A 22,922-nucleotide genomic window follows, 5' to 3' on the forward strand; every position below is an offset into this window, starting at 1 on the left:
ATTCATAGATCATAAAAGGTATATTGGATTTCGACGATTTCTATTTATAGTTATTGTTGTAATTTTTAAGTAAGAAAGATGCATGTTTTAGGATCCATCATGCACACAAGGGTCCAAAAAAGGATATCATGCACTGCAACTACCTCAATCATTGCTAGTACTTATGCTCAAATGTCCTAGTTGTCATGCGCTATGGGTATCTATAAAGTTGCACAACTCCTTCGATTAAAGTCTACAAATTTTAACTATTGGGATACACGTGGGCGGTTATTGGTACATACGAAATTTATTAATGGGCTTTTAGTTATCATTTTTTTTTGGTTTCTTTAAAGTTTGTAATTGGGGGTTTGGGTGAGCAAGGAGTGAACGTTCATTCGAACATGGTCGAGTATTGGGCCCCTTCCCTTATTGAAATAAAAAATATATTAAGATTTTGAGATTTTATTAAAATTTAATTATCTTTTTTGACAATGGAATAGTGTAACAATTCAATTGTGGTGTGGTGTTGTGTTTCTTGTCATCGAGGTCCAAAACTCTTTTCAGGATATTGCTTTTTTATGTTTTTTATGAGATGACTCATTTTTGGCCTCATCGGTTCATAGATATCATCAAAAGTGTTCACCCTTAAATTAAAAATAAATAATTATATAATTTTTGAGTTAAATTTATTGATCTATATTTAATGTATATTGATTCATGTTGATTTATCTCTTATGAGTATAAATGGTTTACTTGGCACTCATTAAATTTGGGTGATGTTTGGAAGGGAGAAGGATTGAGACTATTACGAGCATGTTTTATAAAGGTCAACAATCAAGAATTATTAGAAGATTATTCATTTTAGTACTACTTCAATCCAAGAATGCTAAATTATGGAATCTCTCTCAAGATTAAGCCTACTTGACTTGCTACCCTGTTCATTCGTGTTCATGAAAAACGGGTTCATGTGAGTCACTACTCATCAAATAAAGTCAATAAAATTGACTTAAAAAATAACACAATTGGAATCTGACAAAGGATCATATTTGATATTTTTGAATAGGATAGAAAGCAAAATAGACTTGATGTCGAGAAAAAAATGCATGATTAGATGTGTTTGAATCAAAATAGTATTAAGATGAATAGCTTTCTAGAGATATCTCTATATTTCTCACTTATCCATATATAATAAATTTAATAAGTACTTTGTATTCAAAAATAAATAAATTAATAAACTTACGATTAAAATTATAACGATAAAATAAAGAATATGTCAAAGATGTCTTGAAATTTCTTGTTTATAACTATTATAAAAAATATAATAATAAATATAATAAGTACTCATATTCATAAAAGTAAATGAATAAATGGAAGATAAAAACTATGAGAAAACGAGGAATATGTCCAAAATGTTAAATGCAGTATAGGGGAAGGGTAAGTAGTGAGCATAGCTAACTTCGCGCACATAGAACTCTCAAACCGTATGTCGGATTTGTGCACCACTATTGGGACATTTGTGCAAAATTATCCACTATTGGTACATATCATATTCATTAATAAACTTTCCATTATCAATTTGTTGGGCTCCTTTGCAATCTAGTACTGGGGGGTTGGGTTGACAAAAAGGTGTCCACTATTAGAACTATGTCCACTACTGGTACCCTTCTCCTAGTATTGATGTTAACATGAGCGAACCAACCCTAGCTTTACTTAGAATGTAGTCTAAGACTTAAAATGATTAAAACTAAATAAAAAAAATAAAAAAATAAATACATTATCTTAATTGATTATCCTATATTTTAAATCCTCCAATGGAAAAAGAATTTAGTGCGCGACAGAATCTTTTAAATAATGTTGTATCATCTCTCGAGGATAAGCTTTTTACAGTGAAATGAAGCATATCCAAAATCAAACTCGGATCGACATAAAAAAATGAATAGAGTAGCAGATTTCTCTTAGTAATCAAACTGTGTTGATCGAAACGTTGATATTTTCGATGCCTTCATCTTCAAATGATGACGGATGATTACGACGTTTGCACTGTTTCGTCTGCTTTTCCTGGATATGGTGATATTATACACAAACTAGAATATTTAATGGGTACTCACGGAGAAAAAAGGCAGGATTTTATGATGAAAACGAAATATATATATATATCCTTTATCATGATCCATAATCATAATTTTCTTTGCTGTTGCTTTCTATCATCTGATGGATTGTAAAATTTGATGGGTAACATTGTCAGATCTTATGTTACCAGAAACGAGAAACGAGAAACACAACCGCAACGGTAACGTGACGAGAAACGGAATTTTAAAAGGTTGCGTATAAGAAACGGATTGTATAGATGTGTATATATATATATATATATTTGTAAAATAAAACAAAATTAATTTTAAAAATAAAAACTATAATACACATATCTCTAATTAAAAATTTAAACATTGTTAAAAAAATATTTAATTTCATTCTTTCATTTTAAAATAATTTATATAAAACACTTTTCACAATGAATATAATAATAAAACCAAACCACCAGGACAAAAATAAATGTGTCATAGTTAACTGGTCGTACAAAAATTATAAATTAATGTAAACTCCAGTATTGGTAGTTATAAACTCCAGCTTGCATTTATAACTTAATGTTAACTCCACCTCCAAGTTGCCTAACCTTTTGTTTAAATTCTAACGGCTATCTGAAAAAACGAAAATCACCAAATCACAGCTTGGAAACGGCCGTCAGCAACGGGAAACCCGTTTCGGCCGTCGAAACGCGAAATGGATGTCTCCCGTCGCGTTTCTGGTAACTAGGGTCAGATCCAAAAACATCTCCTTAAAACGATGTTTGTTTATACCAATTGTTAATCATCATATAATAAGTAGCAAAAATTAAATACAATTTATTTTATTGTTTTCGAGATTAATTACTCTGCACATTTACATCCTCTCTTCAACTTCAATTGTAGAATAATAACTTTTTCTTTTGTTTTGAAACAATGGTCCAAAAACTGTCAAATTCCTGACCTGAATATATATCATTATTTCTCTAACTTTGCAGATGCAAACATTTTTTAATGATATTTTTGTCATTTGTTCTTTGCATGTTAATCCAATTGATGTTACATGGCGGTGGACTCGTGGGATGACCGGGCAGCCAAGTTGGGATAAGCTTTACTCCGACAGATTTGGATTTGGTTGATAATTGAGGCAAATGGCCCCCCCACTGCCTATATAACTTGCCCCTATTCTTCACCATTTTCGCAGCAAATACTTGAGTGTGATCAATAGGAGGGAAATTTTGCAGTTATATTAATGGATCCCTACAAGGTGCTCATTCTTTTTGAATTCTTTTCAGATCTGTTATTAAGCATGTTTAGTGTACATTTTTAGAATCTATTTGTTCTATGAACATCTTTAAGAAAGATATCTGTCGACGTACTTTATATAGATTGATTTTAGATCTGTTAATACCAGATTCTATTATCATTCTTAAAACTAAGATGATCAGTTTTATTTTTATTTTTAATTGTTTTAATAAGACTAAAGCTGAGATTACAGTTGAAACTAAAATGAGACTAATGCTGAGATTACAGTTGAAACTAAGTTAGATTACCAAGTGATGTGATCCATGGCAGAAAAGTTTTGGGCTTTCTTTCTTCTCTTTTTCATGCTTGGAGTTACTGCTGCTCGATTTGAGTTACAGTAAAGCTGAGATTACAGCTGAGACTAAAGCTGAGATTACAGCTGAGACTAAAATGGGATTAAAGTTTTGATTACAGTTGAAACTAAGTTAGATTACCAAGTGGTGTGATCCATGGCAGAAGAGCTTTGTTGGCTTTCTTTCTTTTTTCTTTTTCATGTTTGGAATTATTGCTACTCGATTCGAAAGAAAGATATTTAAAAGATATCTTTCAACGTACTTTACATAGATATGCTTTTAGATCTGTTAGTCACAGATTCTATTATCATTCTTAGAACTAAGATGAGCAGTTTTATTTTTTTTAATTATTTTAATGGGACTAAAGCTGAGATTACAGTTGAAACTAAGCTGGATTAACAAGTGGTGTGATCCATGGAGAAAAGTTTTTGGCTTTCTTTCTTTTCTCTTATTCATGCTTGGAGTTACTGCTGCTTGATTCGAGTTGTAGCACGATGCAAAAGAAGATCTTTAAAAGATATCTGTAACTTTCAGAATCAATTATTTGATAGTAATGTTGCTGCCGTATTCAAGGCATTAAGAGAGTTTTAGACGGATATTCTGATGTTTTAGTTGTTTAATTTATCTACATAATCTCTGTCTTGAATGATTTTAGCCGCATATCGAACAAAATATGTAAGTACATGAGGTTTTAACTCTTGAGGAAGGTTTTATATATATCTTGTCTTTTTCTATATTTAGATCATTTTTAGTACTTATTTTGATGAAGGGATTAGTGTTTTTAGACATGTGAAAAAGAAGCTTGTTTTGTTTATTTTTATTATTTTTTAGGAGATTTGAAGAGGTTTACTTGAAAATAACGTGTATTTTATTTTCATCCTCGGATCATGCTCTGCAATCTGAGGAGAAGGAAATATATACTATCTGAAAGCACTTATCAAAATAAGATTTTAGTTTCCAGTATTTTAAAGGTAGTCTGATCAGGGATTCAAGCTTTGTATGTTATTTTGAACTCAAAGATATAAAAGTCAACATTCTTGAATTTTTTAATCAGATTATGTGAGTTTTTCCAACATCAAAATGATAGATCTAGATCATAATCTAATCTAATCTAAAATAATCTAATGAAGGAAAGAGCTTATATAATCTAATCTAAAATTTTCTAAACCAACTCTGAAATGGGTTTTAATATTTTATGCTGGACACCAAGAATTTTTAATGGGTTTTAAAATTTCAGCCATTTTATGAAGTTAGGATAGGCTTGGCACCATTTTTTTTGGAAGAAAATTATGAGCAGCTTGAATCTGATAGTGTTAGTGTTGCTTTGCACTTGCAGCATCGACCATCAAGTGCTTTCAATGCACCCTACGTAACTACAAACCAGGGGATTCCAGTGTGGAATAACACCTCCTCCCTTACGATAGGAAATAGAGGTACATAATAGACTGGTTTTAACAGATTAATAGTTTAATGCTACAACATTCCACAACATTTCAGCTGTAAATGAAAGATCTTAAGTTTCAAATCTTTAACTGATTCATGAAAAATCCCACAATAGTCTCTTTGTTGGTGTTGATCAGGTCCTGTTCTGCTAGAGGACTACCATCTGATAGAGAAGTTTGCAACGTTTACTAGGGAGAGAATCCCAGAGAGAATAGTCCATGCAAGAGGGGCCTCAGCTAAGGGCTTTTTCGAGGTTACTCACGATGTTTCCCATCTCACCTGTGCTGATTTCTTGAGGGCACCAGGAGTTCAGACACCTGTGATTGTACGATTCTCTACTGTCATACACGAGAGGGGAAGCCCAGAGACCATAAGAGACCCCAGGGGATTTGCCACCAAGTTCTACACCAGAGAAGGAAACTTCGACATTGTGGGAAACAACATCCCTGTTTTCTTCACCCGAGATGCACTTCAGGTACTACCTGCCCTGTTTTCTTACTCTTCTTTTTTCTCAAATATAGAACGATCAATCCAAGTTTCTAGTTTAAATTGTGTATATTTTTGTTTAACGTTTCGAAATCTGATGATGAATTATTGAATGTGATTTGTCATGTCGAACAAAAAAAACATACACAAAATTTAAAATTGTGAAAAACTCATACCAACTAACAACAGACTGTTTAAGGCCGATCAAAATTATAACTTGAAAACTGAGATGAAGTTTTGCTACAGTTCCCAGATGTTATTCGTGCTTTCAAGCCGAATCCAAAGACCCACATCCAGGAATCGTGGAGGTATCTGGATTTCTGCTCCCACCTTCCAGAGAGCTGTTCGACCTTCATGTACTTTTACGACGACTGGGGCATTCCATCCGACTACCGACACATCGATGGTTATGGTGTTCACACATTTATGGTAATGGGGTTTTGCTAGGGAAAGACTTTAAAAACAGGATGTATTGGGTTTATTGATTTTCTTGGAAGGAAATGTTTTATTTATTGGGAAATTTTTGTTGCAGTTTCTTAACAAAGAGGGGAGAGAAACGTATGTGAAGTTTCATTGGAGACCCACATGCGGACAGAAATTCATGATGGATGAGGAAGCGGTGATTGTGGGAGGTACCAATCACAGTCATGCCACCAAGGATTTAAGTGACTCCATAGCCTCTGGTAATTATCCAGAGTGGAGGTTCTACATTCAGACCATGAATCCTGCTGATGAGAACAAGTTCGATTTCGATCCTCTTGACGACACCAAGATCTGGCCAGAGGATCTGTTTCCCCTGCAGGTACTTTTCTTTTATACAGTTCATGATAAGGGTTGGGCTTAATTCTGAAGAAAGGCAAACCCCAAAACTTACATAATTATTGAAGTCATTAAATTTTTACTGTTTATGATATTTGTTTGAAATGTTTTTCAATTTGATTGTGAAATTTTCTTCAATGTTTCAGATCAGATTTTATATCATGAAGATGAAGAAAGTAGATAACAAGAAAAGAGAAATGATAGATCATGGAGTGGAATCTGAAACATTTCATATCACTCTACTTGATCTATCTTAGGATGAAGAAGGCAGATAGCAAGAAAAGAGAAATGATAGATCATGAAGTCTGATCTAAAATAATCAGATCACACTCTATGATCCACTATCAGATGATGAAAGTAGACAGAAAGACGAGAGAAATGATAGATCATGGAATGATGATCCAAAATATGCTAGATCACACTCCATGATCCATCATCAGATGAAGAAAATAGATAGCAAGAAAAGAGAAATGATAGATCATCTAGTGTGACCCAAAACATTTCAGATCACACTCTATGATTGACCATTGGGATGAAAAAAGTAGATAGAAAGAAAAGAGAAATAATAGATCATGGAAAGAGATCCTAATATATTTCAGATCACACTCCATTATCCATCATCAAATAAAGAAACTAGATAGCAAGAAAAGAGGAACGATAGATCATGGAGTGTGATCTGACATATGTCAGATCACACTCCATGATCTCTATCATAAGCTAAAGAAAGTAGATAGCAAGAAAAGAGAAATGATAGATTATGGTGTGATCCGAAACATTTCAGATTGCACTCTATGATCCATCATCAAATGAAAAAAGTAGATATCAAGAAATGAGTGATAATGGATCATGGAGTGTGGTCTCAAATATGTCAGATCACACTCCACAATTCATCATCAGATGAAGAAAATAGATAGCAAGAAAAGAGAAATAGTAGATCATGGAGTATGATCTGAAATACTTTAGATCACACTCCATAATACATCCTTAGATGAAGAAAGTAGACAACAAGAAAAGAGGAATAATAGATCATGTAGTATGCTCCGAAACATTTCAGTTCACATTCCATGATCCATCATCCTGATAAAAAAAGAAGATAACAAGATAAGAAAAATAATAGATTATAAAATCTGATCTGAAACATTGATAAAAAATTCACACAATCAAAGAGAAAACCAAGACTCCTAACATCATCTTATATCTTGTTTGTTATTATTGTGCAGCCTGTGGGACGGATGGTTCTGAACAAAAACATTGACAACTTCTTCAATGAGAACGAAATGTTGGCATTCAACCCAGCTGCCATTGTTCCAGGCATATATTTCACCAACGATAAAATGCTTCAAACTCGAACATTTGCCTACGCAGACACCCAGCGACACAGGCTTGGCCCCAACTATCTGCAACTCCCTGTCAATGCTCCCAAGTGTCCCCATCATAACAACCATCGAGATGGTGCCATGAATATGGTGCACAGAGACGAGGAGGTTCTTTCACTTCAAACCCTCTTAAAAAAATCCTTGTTTTTTATGTTAAAAGCTCAACTTCTTCACCCATATTTAAAATTCTTACAGATTTCTTTCGTTCTAACGACTATTTGCAGGTGGATTATTTCCCATCTCGTTTTGATCCAGTTCGACCCTCTGAAAGGGTGCCAATGCCCAGAATTGTTGTTAATGGTATAAGGGAGAAGGTACATAACTTTCTACTGTTTAGATCTTCATATCTACGCTTTTAATTTTTTGATCATTTTATGATGATGGATCATGGAGTGTGATTGGAAACGTTGATATTAAAAATCTTACACAATCAAATTCAGAAGTTGTTTCCTTAATCATTTTATGTTTAAATGAAAGGTTATATTTATTATTGTATTCTAATTTTTTCTTTCTTTTGCTTTCAGACTGTAATTACGAAAGAAAATAACTTCAAGCAACCAGGGGATCTCTTCCGTTCATGGCCTCGAGACAGGTAAAATTAATTATATATTAATGGGCATGAGTTTTTTATAGTTCATGAAATTGGATTAAAAGTTCTTTTAGATTCAATCATGCATATTTTTTTGCATCGGTGTTTTGAATAATATTCTTCTTATTTGATTATACATCATTGAGTGTGATCCAAAATATCAAAACAAAAAATACACACAATAAAATCCAAAAACTCTTTCAATACAATTATATAATTATAATAAAAAAAAATTCTATTATCCATATTTCATATATTAACCAACCACTTCCCCTTTTTAGACAAGAAAGATGGATAAAACGATTTGCTGATGGTCTTTCTGATCCAAGAGTAACCCATGAGATTAAGAGTGTGTGGCTTTCCTATTGGTCTCAGGTATGCATTTTTATATATTTCATCTCCTTCGTTTACATTATTATGAATTTTTTTGTATAAATTTATTGACAAATTTATATAAATATTGGACAGTGTGATAGAGGACTGGGACAACGATTGGCTTCTCGTCTTGGGATGAAATCCTTGATGTAAAAAGGATAGTTGAACTACTTGTTTTTAATATTTTGTCGAAGATATTCAAAATAATCTATATTGTTCTTATAATAAGAGACTTTGTTATTTAGTATTTATAAAGTGATAAATGTCTCGATCGAGATTCAAATCACAAAAACCATGTTTTATTGTAATTATTGTGAAGTTATTATGAATCTTTTTTATTTCTATTATTGCATATGTTAAATTCATTTATCATGTCTCACTTTTATTCTCTTTAAACTTTTTGAATGAAAATATTTAAAATAATAATCTATATTATTATTGACTTTGTTATTTGATTTTTGTACAAGCAAATAATAAATCTTTCATTTTTATACAAGCAAATAAAAAACATTTCAATAGAAATGAAAATTTAGAAAAAAAAAACATGATTCTATTATAATTATTGTGGTCACATGAATCCTTTATTTCTAATGATTGCATGTCTTATGTTCATGTATGAATGGCCTATTCTCTTATAAGTATTTTGAATGAATTTTTTTAAAAAAATTAATCCACCACCACCACCACCACGAAGTAGGGATAGTCTTTCGTCAGTAATTCAGTCAATGACAAAGTAAGCAGCCGCAGAAACTAAATGTTAACAAAATCCTTGGCACCAATGGTTCTGACCAGAAAAATGCTCATGATGGAAGGGGGTTACATGAAGGCATCAATGATAAGGCATTTTCAGATTTGTATGAGCCAACTTTTGAAGGTTTTCATGAGGACATAAACTACGATTTCGAAATGGAGACTGATTACGTACCAAAACAAGAGCTGGATGTGTTTATAAGTAATGTGAATGTTGATGATGTAGACAGTGTATGCTTACAAGACATTAATGTGGTCAATGAAGTGACCTTGAGCCCAAAATTCCAGGTATATATTCTTGCAAGTATGGTGCAGCATTATAATGCACCATTGTATGAATGCCAAGCGATAGCTTTCATGGAAGAGAGCCAAGGATGTCCCAACTTCACACAAAATTTATCCAATGTAGGAACAATAGAAAAGGTGACATCAAAGAACTTAGTACCAACTTCAACTAGAAGAGTAATAGAACCAATAGTAGGATAAGAAAAACCATCATACACCTTAACCATAACATTAGATTTATTATATGTTACTTGATGCAATTGTTGACTAAAATGATGTTATTCAGTAATCACATTCACCATACATACTGGATCAATGAGAACCCCTCATGAAAGTTTGTCCTTGATCTTCATAGTAATATATAATGGGCCATCAGGTACAACAATAGTTTCACTAGGATCAAATGTAATGCATAAGTATTTCAAGTAGGTTTGAGGTTTGTCTGACAAGGTTCACAACATTATTAGATTCTACACCATCATCATTAGGGAAGAAATCAAGTGGCTCAAATTCAACATTGGTAGAAATAGAAGGCAATGGATTGGTGAAGGTTTGGAGGTTTTGGTTAGGAGGAGCTACGAAATTATTCCACTTGTCATTCACACCAGCTAAAGATATAGTATTTTTATCAATGAAGTATTGAATCTTGTTTCTCATCTCGTAACATTTCTCAGTTTCATGACCAGAATGATAGTGATATTGACAAAAAGCTTTAGGATAATGGGAAGCTGACAATATTTTAGAATGGCCAATTGGCTTGATGTGAGGAAGTTGCGACACAATAGAATTCATCAATATCAACATTATACTATGCAAAGACTCAAAAAGAGGAGTATTATTTTGTAAAGTATTTGGATAAAGGGGCCACACTTGATTTCATGGCTGCCACTTGAGTGTTGATGTTGTCATTTATCTTGATGAAACTTTTGATTTGTTTGAACTTCATAAATGATTTTTGAGCACTTATGTTTTTGTCAATCAGATCCATTGAAGAGGATGATTCAAATTGACTCAATTGAAGTTGATAATTATGAAGCACTGCACACAATTGCGTAAAAGAAGTGAATTTAGAAAATAGAAGCTTATCTCTTATATCCTTTTGTAAATTAGCAATAAAAAATATTTGAACATCATGATTAGGCACATGATAAGCAATTTCTGAATGCAAATGTTTATATTCACCAATAAAATTAGTCACTTTGTCTTTAACTCCTTACAATGAATAAAATCAGTCAAAGTAATCTTATGACCAATAATATTTTGAAATTGTTGGATGAAATCATTAGCCAATTGTTGGAAAGAATTAATAGAATAAGGAGACAAAGAACAATATCATTGCAAGGCTTTATCTCTAAAGGTTCGAGTAAATAATTTTTCCATAAGTGTTTGATCATGAGAGAAATCACTACACAAAGTTTGGAAAGTCTTCACATGAGTCAAGGGGTCATATTTTCCATTGTATAGCTCCAATTAGGTAATTTCCATATATTTAGGAGGATACACACTAACAATCTCATTAGATAGTGGTATCGCTACATCAAATGTGGGAATATTGAATTTGGATTGAGTTATAGAAGCCAATCGGTGTTGTAAGGACGTAATGGTTTGAGCTAGGTTATTGATAGTTGCTTCAGTGGAGGAATGAGAATTGGACATATTGGATTGTGATGGAGGAGTAACATTATTGCAAATAGGTGGAGGTTGAGAATAAGGAGGGGGAACATCATGGTATGTCGGCATGGGAGATGGTTGTGAAACAAATGGAAAACTCATAGAAAGAGGTATATAAGAGTATTGATTAATAAGATTTCCCCAATGACTAACATGTGTAGGATTAACATTTGGTGTAGAAGCAACAATGATAGAAGATGTAAATGTAGGCACACTAGTCAAGGATGTAGGTATAGGAATGTAGTGGTTAACTTGGCTAGTAGGTTGAGAATAACCAAGGACTTCCACACAACTTTAGATTGACATAATTGTTGTCACGAAGGATGCACCCGCTTCTGCCAAGCAAGTCAATACCAGTACTTGAGCAATCCCGTGCAACATGAAAATATATCTTAAGTTGTGGGTGAACTTAGAATAAGAAACGAATCTCCAGGTTATGGGCCGGATCCCTTTGAATACATCCTTAAACTAATGAAGGGTATGGAAAACAGTAAGAAATGATTGGAAAAAGTGAAAATTGAAACTGTTCTAGGAGGTGATGCACCAAGTTGATTTCTAAAATGACAACAATTCTTTCTCAAACCACCAATTTGCACAATGAAACTCCTGATTCATTACACATAAATATTTCATGCAAAGGATCTTTAATTCAATCAATTGAAAGGAAAGAGACCTTTCACAACCAACAAGATTGAATTAATTGAATGCAAAGCATAACCTATGATCTTATGTGTGAGACAAAATTTGAAAGGCTATAAAGCATAGCACAATAAAATACTCTCAATCATGCACAAAATAAAATGAATCCTGAAATTGAAGGCAAAAATCTGAAAGCTTTATTCAAAACTTTGTCATAAACTGCAAAAAATGAGCTAGAAGAATATCCAAAATGACTGCAATGTGCATAAGAATGATCATAAAAAACTAGTGAAAAAAAATAAACTTTTTCACTTTATACAAAAAGGCCTTACAAGAGGCAAAGAAATCAAACTCCAAGTGAGCTCCAACTGAAAAATATCTCCTCCAAAGTCTAATCCACGAGAAAAAATGAAAAGCCACTAAAAGAGGCTTCAAATCATGCAAACAAGGGTGAATCACACCTCTATCTCTTTGTCAACTCATAGTTGACCCATGTGACACTCAAATTGAAGCACCAAATCCCCAAAATCATGAGAAGAATCCATACAAAACTCCACCTCAAACTCAAATCCGCCCTCTAAAGCTTCCATATAAATCTTCCTATGAGTTTTGGTTTTTAGCATGTATGCATAGTAGGGAGAGTTTCTAAAATAAACATCTTAAGGCATTCCCCTCTCTTCATGCACTTAAGTAATAAATAATAACAGGATTCGTAATTTCATTCAACTTAAGTATTTATTTTACAATTTTTTTCTTATTGTGTCTACATTCTAAAAACGGAACTCAAAGATGCCCATTATGATGCCATTATTAATTATTTTCATATATATATATATAGGGGTATAATAAGGATTAAATCCCTATATGTACATATAAAAGTAATTAAATAATAATAATTATCATTAATTAATATACTAATAATGGTATGTGTTTTGATCAGATAAAAAACCATTATTAACATATTAATTAATAATAATATTATTTAAAATAATACAAACTTTTGATTTTTTTTAACAAAGTCTTGTGGGTTTTTTAAAGCCTCCCCATGGCTGACATATTACATGCAGAATTTGTTTCTTGAAAAAAAAAATGATATCCCTAACTTTTAGGGCATGATGAAGTTCGAACCCTAAAAGTAGATCAACCATTCTTCTTTTTGGGAGGAGATCTACCGCTTTGGTCGCCATGCATCTTCTAGAGCTCTAACTAGGGCTTTCTGCATGTCTTTCAACTTGCTATTTGCATGGTAAGGTTTATTGTTTCTCCATTCTTTTTTGTGCTATCAATGATTCTTTGTATCTCTGTGTATATGAGTTGTATTGAAGGAGTTCTTTACTGTAGTTTTATCAATGATAATTGTTATTGACAGTGGGACTGTGATATCAGATGCTTTTAAAACTGTGCCTTTCTCTTGGTCTTTTTGGCCTTTTGCTATGAGATTATCTTCTATCATGCTTGAGAAAGATATTTTAGATGAAATCTTCTATTCGTGTGTTTTCTGTAGATACAAGTTTCTATATTTTTGTATGAGAATTAATTTCTTGAAAATCGTATTTCTGGACCTTTTTCAAAATTGCAATTCGAAAGCATTATTTTAGAAAAATGGAAATGAGCTCTGCTAGGGTTTGAGGTTGTGTATTGCTTTTTTTAGACCGCATTTACTGCAGGATTCTAGATTTTATTATGGCTACGACCAACTTTAGTCCAACAATTGATGTTGCTGCTGGAGTTGCTGCGACAGACCCTCATGGCGCCTCAGAACAAACACCCTCGCAAATTTGTTCTGAAAGTGTTTCATGAGGTATGCCCTCACTTGATGTTGTGCTTCATATTTAAGATTTTGATAATGCCTGTGAGTGGCTTGAAAAATGCACTTTGATGGGTTATTTTGTGGGTAGGATCCCTCCTGAAAGAATGCTTCGTGACTGGGTTGCCAAAGCCTCACCAAGGGTTTCTTTTTGTTGTGCTTCTCGAACCCTTCCCGTGTTGAGGCTATCCTATCTTATGAGCCATGGACCATTCAGTCTTCCCTTCTGGTTTTCCAGCGTTGGTCTCGAAACTTTTCTGTCTCAGATGACAAAAAGTTGCAAGTCCTGGTCTTGGTTGAGTTCCTTGGTCTTCCTTTGCCTTGTTGGCCTTTCATGCAAACTATTTCTTAGTTTGTTGGCAAAGTTATTTGTCTTGAACCAGACTGGTTTTTCAATGCTTGCCCTCAAAAGAGGGTCTGCGTTGAGGTTGACGTTTCCTGCAACCTGAAATAAACTGTTGATATTCAAGTGGGTGGCAATACCTTCACCCAGAAGGTGCTTTATTTGAACCTTCCCAACACTTGTTATTGGTGCAGTCGACGAAGCACAAAATTAGGGATTGTCCCTTAGTTGTACCGAAAATAAAACCCCCTGTTAAAGAGACTGACTCTCAACCTGTGGAGGGAGCTAAGCAGGATGAATGGACCACTGTGGTTCGTAAAGGAAATAACTATGTGGCTTCTGCCCAAAAGCCACTCGTCGGATCAAGTTCTCAATCGACGACAGAGTCTCCTATGCAGGTACCGTCTGCCCAGGTGGTCTCTACACCGTTCGCTTCAATTTCAAACCCTGGTCAGCAGAGGAAGGGATATTTTGAGGGTGCCACTCGACCCCCTTGGGTTCGCACTCCTGAGGATGTGTCTACAATTTTTGCTCCACACTCTCTACGCTACTCTCACAACCCTTCTAGGTGTGCTGAGGTAGCAGATGGTGGTTCAGAGAAAAGAAGAGTTATTTCTGGTGGGGACTCTCTTCTCGGTCTTAGTTCATATTTTTTGCACAATAGCTTCTCCTCTCTTAGGAATGAGGATGGCATGCAATATTTTTCATGAATTACAACTCATGGAATGTTCGAGGTCTCATATACCTCACTAGAAATTATTCTATTAGAGATGTTCATCAACGTGTTTTAGGCTTAGATGTTCTCTGCCTTCAGGAAGTTAAAATGGTTGGTTTCATGCTTATTGTTGCATGCCATGTTTTTTGGCCGAATAGCCTTATTTTTTCTTCCCAACATGAGGCTGGTCAAGGTGGAGTTGCTACTCTCCTTTCACCTCGTTGGATTTCTGCGGTTATTTCTCACAGTTTTGATCCCATGCAACGCGCTGTATGGGTTTTGCTGTCAATTGATAATCATTTCGTTAGGATTGTTAATGTTTATGCTCCCAATGATTCGGTTGATAGATCACACTTATGGTGTTAGATTGTTGATACTTTACCACCTGCAACTTGGGTCATGTGTGGTGACTTGAATTTAGTTGAGGTGGCGACCGATAAGGACAAAATTTTGCCTTTTTGATGGACAACTAGCGAGAGGGAATCCTAGTACTATATGCGTAATAAGTTGGGTCTTTTCGACCCCAACACCAACCGCCACTGCCTAGGTGGGGTCTGGCACACTTATTGTAATTTCAGAGCTGGCTCAGACAGAATTTTAAAAGGCTTGATCATGCTATGATAATTGCACAATCTTTTTTTTCTTTTTCTGAAGATCAAGATATGCCCGTCACTCATCTTGTTGATGTGACATTGTCTGATCACTTCCCCATAAAGTTTAGCATTGAATGGTATCCAGCTAGGTCACGTCCTTCCAAGACATAGTTTTACCTCAACACGTCTCTCCTACATCATCAAGCCACGATGGCCCACATTCAAAGGGTTTGGAATCTGGAACCAAGGCCTCATCATCACACTAGTTGGATTGCATGGTGGAATGATGCCATTAACTGCTCTATGAGGTTTATGCGCATTTATGGTAGACAACTTTCCATGTACCGTAGGCACTCGTATGATGCGACCACCAAAGATCTTTGTGCTACCACAAAATCTCTGGCCTCAAATCCTTTTGATTCTAACCTACAACTTTGGTTAGCCCAACTCCGTCATCAGAAACAAGTTGCAGATAATTACTCTGCCAGAGGAGCTCAAATAAAACCCAGGTTACATTGGCTCAAGGTGGGTGACAGGGCCTCCAAAGAGTTTTTCCTGGCTTTGCGCACCCGTCATACCTCTGTTGAGATTAAGAAAATCAAAGAGGGGCATGTTGTTCTCACCGAGCTGTCTGATATTCTGCAAGCTTTTGTCTATCATTATGAGGAGGTGTTCAAAACACAGGGAAACTCTCTGGCCAGAGCCCAAGGTTTGCAAGATTGCTTAACTGTTGTCCCCAAAAGGCTTTCCAAGTCTCAATGAACCTTTTGTGATCTCTTACTGACCATTGATGATCTCAAGGAAGCCGTTTCTTCTATGGTGGATGATAAAGCCCCTGGGTGTGATGGTTTCCCTTGCAAGTTCTACAAAGCCCTTTGGCCTTGTGTTGGTCCTGACCTACATAAGGTCTACCTTGAGGCTTTTCATTCCCAGTCCCTGGGAAAGATGCTTAAACGTGATAACATCAAATTTATCGCTAAGGTTGGGGATCCAGAGGATATTTGCAATTGGAGGCTTATTAACTTGCTCAATGTCTCGTATAAGATCATTGCCAAAGCCTTGGATCTCAAGATTTTTCATCTCTTGCCCTTGATTGTTCGCTCGGAGCAGACAGGATTTATCAAGTCCAGGTTTATTCTAGATAATATTGTTGTTGTTTGGGAAGGGATGGACTGGGCTCGACGCTCCAAACAGTGGGAAATCTTCCTTAAGATTGACTTCACTAAAGCGTATGATCACATTGAGTGGCCATTTATTTTGGCTATGCTCAAAGCTCTTACCTTCAGCCCTAGATTCATTCAGTTTGTCTAGATGTAATTCAGAGATGCCTCGGCTTGCATCACCATCAATGGTTGTCAGTCTGAGGCTTTTGGTCTTTTCCAATCCATTCGCCAAGGCTGTCCTCTAGCTCCTACTTTATAAGTTCTTGTGGCGGAGGGTTTTGGGTACTTACTTGCTAACGCCATCTTTGTTGGACGTGTCTGTGGAATCTCCCTGCTTGAGTCACCTTCTCAAATTATCAATGGCCATTTTGCGGATGACACCTTTCTCACTCTCATTAAGGAAGAAGATAATGTTCAGGATGCTCTTCAATGTCTGGACACTTTTTTCTTGGCTTCCGGCTCAACCATTAAATGGTATAAGACGCAATGTTATAGGCAGTCTTTTCTTCCTGCTCCACCTTGGATTCTTCAATATGGCTGGAAATGGCTTTATCATGGCAAAAAAATTTACTTTTTGGGCATTCCTTTTGCCTTTCAAACTTCACTTGTGGAACTTTGGAATGTTGTTTTAGCCATGATTGAGAAAAAATTAGCCTATTGGATAACCAAGCCTCTCTCTCTGGCTAGAAAATTTCAAATTTGTTTGAAGGTTTTGGCTGTCACTCATGTCTATTACTCTTCATGTTGGGCTCCTTCTAAGGCCTCTTACATGAAGTTGGAAAGACTTATGCAGGCTTTTCTGTGAGCCTCTGGTTCCGACCATCAAGGTTTTCACAGAGTCACTTGGGAGTATTGTTGTCTTCCCAAGGAGTCCGGAGGGCTCGAACTTATTTCTACCCAAAAACAAGGGCTTCCTTTATGTGCTAAATGGATCATAGAGCCTTATTTGGCAACAAAGCTTGGAAAATCCTTCTTCGGCATTGCATTTCTTTGGGGTTTCCTGCCAATAGGTTGGCTTGGAAGGGGATTGGTTTTCAAACCATTCTCATTATGAAAGACCCAATTCAGATCCAAGGTATTTTTGTTGTTAAAAGCATCTGGCGTGCTTGGGAAGCTATTAAGCCTTGGCTTTGGTGGGCGAGTGATGGTTTTTGTGATGGGATCTCCATGAATCAACACAACCTCTGGTGGTCACCTCTTTTTCAGGTGCAAGGGTTACCGCTAGCCAAAATCCAGGGTGTTATTGCTCCGCGTTTTCACAAACGCAACATTCAAACACCTAAGGACCTATTTTCCAAAGTTTCTATGAGTCTCTCATCATGGGATGACCTCCAGGTCCTGTTTCAACCTGATCGACAGACTTATGACCTTCTGGTTTTGACCTTACCCTCACATCTATTACATAAGCTTGGAATTCAGTCTGTCAGACCTTGGTGGAAGGATTGGAAGTGGTATCCTTGAACTCCTTTCACCAGCTACAAACCCAAAATGTTTTATCTTTGGTTGGTGCCTCATCTACCTATGGTCCATATTCTTAACCAGCGGTGGCATTTGCAGTCTTCTTAGAAATCCTGGAGACTTGGGTTTCTTGTTGTTTGGTCCGCCACCACTGAACCCAAGATTGCACACTTTGCTTGGTGTGTTCTTTTTCAAGGGTTGCCTTTGGGTTCCAGATTTAAACATTTGGGGGTTCTTGATTCCCCGTGCCCCTTTTGTGGTCACCCATAAACTTTTATGCACATTTTTTGGCTATGTAGAAGAGCTCAACAGTATTGGAGCTGGATCAATGATTTCTTTCGGTCTTTTCAGCCTAAGCCCTTTTCTTGGCATATGGCTCTTTTGGGAGATTCGCCTAGAATCCCCTTAAATTTTTCCCAAATATGGCATTCTTTCAAAATGGAGATCCTATTTACTCTTTGGAAAGATAGAAATGTTGTTCTTTTTACTCACAGCTCTTTGGATATTAATGTCTCGCTCTATGCTAAAGCTTGCATTTGTAATAATGTATTAATGCAGATTTAGGTACAAGTTGATAATGTGGCTCTTGAGGTGGGCCACTTATAGGAGCTCCTTTAGCATTGGGCCAATGACCCTTGTGTGGTTGCTAGAGTGTGTCGAATTCTATTTCTGCCGACCGCACTCCGCCCTGTGGCCGCCGCTATGGCTGAAGCTCCTCTGCCCGACGCTCTCAGACCCCACGGTCCCAAGCTCCTCGTTGCTCCTCTGGTGGGAGAGATGACGCGTGGAGGCACCACTCGGCTTCTCCTTTGCGTCGTGGCTCTGCCTCGAGGTGGCCTTCTGCTACTCCTATTACTTTGGCTCTTGCTACCGGTGATGGTTCTGGGTGGCTTGCTGCCAACACCTCCAAATTTCCTCACTTGGCTCTAGCTATTTCGCCTCCTAAGCAGGAGGAAGGAGAAGAAGAAAAAGACCCAGAAGATGGATGGTCCATGTTGGACCCGACTCCTGGCCCTGCTAATGTATGGGGCAAGAAAGATGATCAAGATCCTCCCCCCTTGGCTGCCACTACATTGGTTGCTTGAGGAATTTTTTTGATGAATAGCTTTGTTTTTTGGCTCCATCTTCTTGCCGTGTGACTCTCGCGGGGTGATCTTGTATCCCCCGACCTTTTTTTGTGAATATGTACTTTAATATTATTATCTAATAGAGAAGGCCTATTCATCAAAACAAAAATCATATTTCTTGCATGTACTAGGGTTTTGACCTAACTGTAGCTTAGACAGTGTGTTATGCTCATATGATCTCTCCTTGTGGTTGTCAAAGCATGAATGCTACAGTTTTCCAAATGCATCTATTACTCTTTATCTTTGCTTTTATCTTGATTTGGGATTATTTATTTCATGTGCCTTGATTTTTATTGTCTTTCTCATGTCTTTTCATTTGTGATGAGTTGACTGTGAGAAGTATATTGTGCTCATGGCATGGCCATTAAACTGCTACTACTATGACTATGTCAGTGTTGATGAATCTTTGGAATGATATAGTGATTGGAATCATTTTATGTACACCATATAAACTCTCTGCTTTAGGTTACAACATGCTTCTTGTGACTATGAATCACTGTTTAGTTGGTGCTTCTTCCATGCTACCCACTGTCCATTTGGCACATGTAACTATCACTGTTCCATTCAAACATTGCCCTTGATCTTATAAATTTATATGCACTGTGTATTCTTGGCTGATGATAGTCATTGTCTTATGAACTGATAATACCATGTATTTATGCATTTGTAGCGGCCTTTGAGATCATTGTATTCTTCTTTGATAGAGATTACCTTGGTGGTTGTAATCTTAAGGTCTAGTTGACTATCCTCTCACTATGTATTCATAACCCTTTGATTGCTTTCCAGGTACTGTGATGGCTCTTTATCTTCATTAAGGCACTATAGTATGGTTACATTTCACTATTCTAGATCTCCCCATGCTCTTTGATGAATAAACATGTGTATATTGACTATCTTGATGGTTTAGCCTGCATTTTGTATTCGCAGTCAAGTACTTCTCTTTGAGTGAATAGTTGTATTTCATGGCTTTTGGTGTTGTAGTTGTAATTGTGGTTCTTGGACTTGAATCATTATCTCTTCTTCAAATCTTTTATATTATGAATGCAGTCGCTGTGTAGCTTAAATTGTGCCTTGATTATCACCATATATGCTCTATAATCATCTTTGTGGCTTGCATTATTATTTCACATGCTTTGAGACTGCCATAAGTGTCTGATTGGGTACTATTTCCCATCCTCACTATCCTATCTTGATAATGTCAAACTAACCTAGCAAAGATTGAATGAAACTATATTGTGGTATGTCTTGATGTTGCCCCTTTTGTTTATTACTATATACTGCCTTCTTGATAACATAGGCTGCTCTCATAGTAAAAACCTTTGTTTTATTTTCAATGATTATTGGCCATGATATTGCTACTAAATGTGGACTGTATTCTATTTTTACCTACTGATATCTCTTGTAAAGGACTATCATTTTCTCAAAACTTAATTCTTCAAATTATTAGTCTTGAATCTGTGTTAGCTCCTCTTTATCATGTCGATGACTATGATTGTCATTATTTGCCATATCACATAAAACATTATTTAATAACAATGTAATCATACATTGCTGTTAGAATTGCTTCCTCTTATGGTCTTGGAGATCTCTATTGTATTTGAAGATTGTGTGGCTCATGAATATAATTGATCTCACTGTCTTAGACATCCTTGACTATCTTAGGAACTTTCTTGCATTGTCACCACACTATTCTTATGATCTTTTATTGCTGTCATAGACATCCAATACTTTTATATATTTTGAGCTTGCTTGGAACTCATGAGAATGAAATTTGATGACAATATTGGCACTCTTTTGTGTCTTTGGACAGTTTCTTTATGCCTTTTACTCTTGAAGTAAATATATATACTGCTTCTTGATGTATATCTCTTACATGATTATATCTTTTGTCTTGATTGTTTTTGTCATTGTGGTTGATCATTGATGTATCTTCTTAGGACTGTATATTGGTAGAGGTCTTCTATATTTGGACTTTTACATTGTTGAGATTTGCATCATATGTAACAAAATTGCAACTTTGTTCTTTTGTTTCATTGTCTCAGTCCTTACTTATTAAAAAACTTAGAAGATTCATATCTTTGTAATACTTTAATACCATTATTGAGGTCAGCCATGCATATGTCTATACTGTTATTGACCTGTGAGCAGCATTAGTCTCTGTCAAGGATTGATCTCTGTTTAATGCTCTCTTGAAATGTCTTTTCTTACTATGAACAGTCCATTGGCTTGATGTCTCAAACTCATGCACATTGTGGATGCCCTTATTAGGGACTTTTTTTAATCTTTGACTATCTTTTATGCAATCCTCTTGCTTGTTGTGTGGCTTTAATCACTTTGTTGACTGTTGAGTGCAATTTTATTTGTTGTTGCATATATTGCCATTGGATGGTTGTTCATGTTGTCATTGAATGATAATAAATGGGACTGCAGATACAATTGCTTTTTTGGTTAACAACTGATTCGTGTCACTCTGTGAGTGATGACTGGTATGATGAGCTCAACCCTCGTGGAAGCCCATTTTAACCCACATACTTGATATTTATAAAATGGAAACCTATCTTATACTTGCACAGTGAACAAACAAGTTAGATAAAATAAGAAGCTAATGAAGTTTCTGATGATTCTTTACTTCGATCTCTTTGATTTGCTTGCTTGCCCTGATCTAATTTTCCTCCATTTATACTCTAATGTGTATGCATATAAGTAGATTAATAAAGGAACAAAGATCCCGAGCTCTAACACACTTGGTCTCCATCCCTTGCAGGCACTCTAGTAGCACTAGGAGCATGAAGACGAAGATGCAGCTTCAACAAACCAGTGGTTCATCATTGAGAGGAAATGATAGATCTTTCTCTCTCTCTTTTCTTATTTATATGTTCATATCATTCTATTTGTTCTACTTTTCCAGTCATACCCACGACTTGTGTGGGTCCTTACACATTTATGTAAATAAAAAGCTATTTCTATACAATCTTTTGTTGCTATTTCTTGGAAAGTATTTGCATAATGAAATAAGCTTTCTATTTTGAGATCATAATGTGCAAAATGAAGATTTCTATGAATTTTTTTTATGTACCTTTCTTCATCTACAATGTGTTAGGCCTCATTAGGTCACCAAATTTAGTTGTAGGAGAAATTTGGTAACAATAATATTAGTATCAATAATATGAGCAAGGCCATGCAACAAATCCACACCTTTAAACTTATCACTTTGAACCATTCTTTTCAATACTTCAATCAAGGGGATTGTCTCATTATCTGGGCATTGTTGACCCATCCGTTGTTGAATATTTTAAAACTAATTATCAATCTTCTCGAATTGGTCAATAGTAACCCTACTTAGTGATTCGTACTCATCATGAGAATTATGAGGTGAAAGGGGATATGTGGTGGGATTAAAGGAAGCACCAACATTCACATGGAATAGGTTAGCTAATTGAGGCTTCATATCCATAGTGTTTAAACCTTGGGAAGCCCCATGAAGTCTATAACTTCTTCTCACTAGAATATTGTATGTAGGACTAAGGGTAACGAAACTCATGCACAAAGGAGGAAAATTGAAGGTAAAGATTGGAAACTATGATTGAAAAATGCAATTCCTTTGTAAAATGATTCATTAACCAAGGAATTAAATAATGTGAATTAT

At 35.6% G+C, this 22,922-nt stretch overlaps 1 protein-coding gene across 1 annotated transcript; it reads left to right on the plus strand.

Moving 5' to 3' along the window:
* Positions 1 to 3,105: 3,105 nt before the first annotated feature.
* LOC131041538 (catalase-1/2) lies at positions 3,106 to 9,072 on the plus strand. The gene is made up of 10 exons (XM_057974668.2): positions 3,106 to 3,306; positions 4,974 to 5,070; positions 5,218 to 5,555; positions 5,813 to 5,995; positions 6,099 to 6,368; positions 7,606 to 7,869; positions 7,986 to 8,075; positions 8,286 to 8,353; positions 8,632 to 8,725; positions 8,819 to 9,072. The coding sequence occupies exons 1-10, from the start codon at positions 3,292 to 3,294 to the stop codon at positions 8,876 to 8,878; spliced, it is 1,479 nt and encodes a 492-aa protein (XP_057830651.2). The 5' UTR covers positions 3,106 to 3,291; the 3' UTR covers positions 8,879 to 9,072.
* The last annotated feature ends 13,850 nt before the right edge of the window (positions 9,073 to 22,922 follow it).

Source organism: Cryptomeria japonica, chromosome 2 (genome assembly GCF_030272615.1).
Source record: "Cryptomeria japonica chromosome 2, Sugi_1.0, whole genome shotgun sequence".
NCBI lineage: Eukaryota > Viridiplantae > Streptophyta > Pinopsida > Cupressales > Cupressaceae > Cryptomeria > Cryptomeria japonica.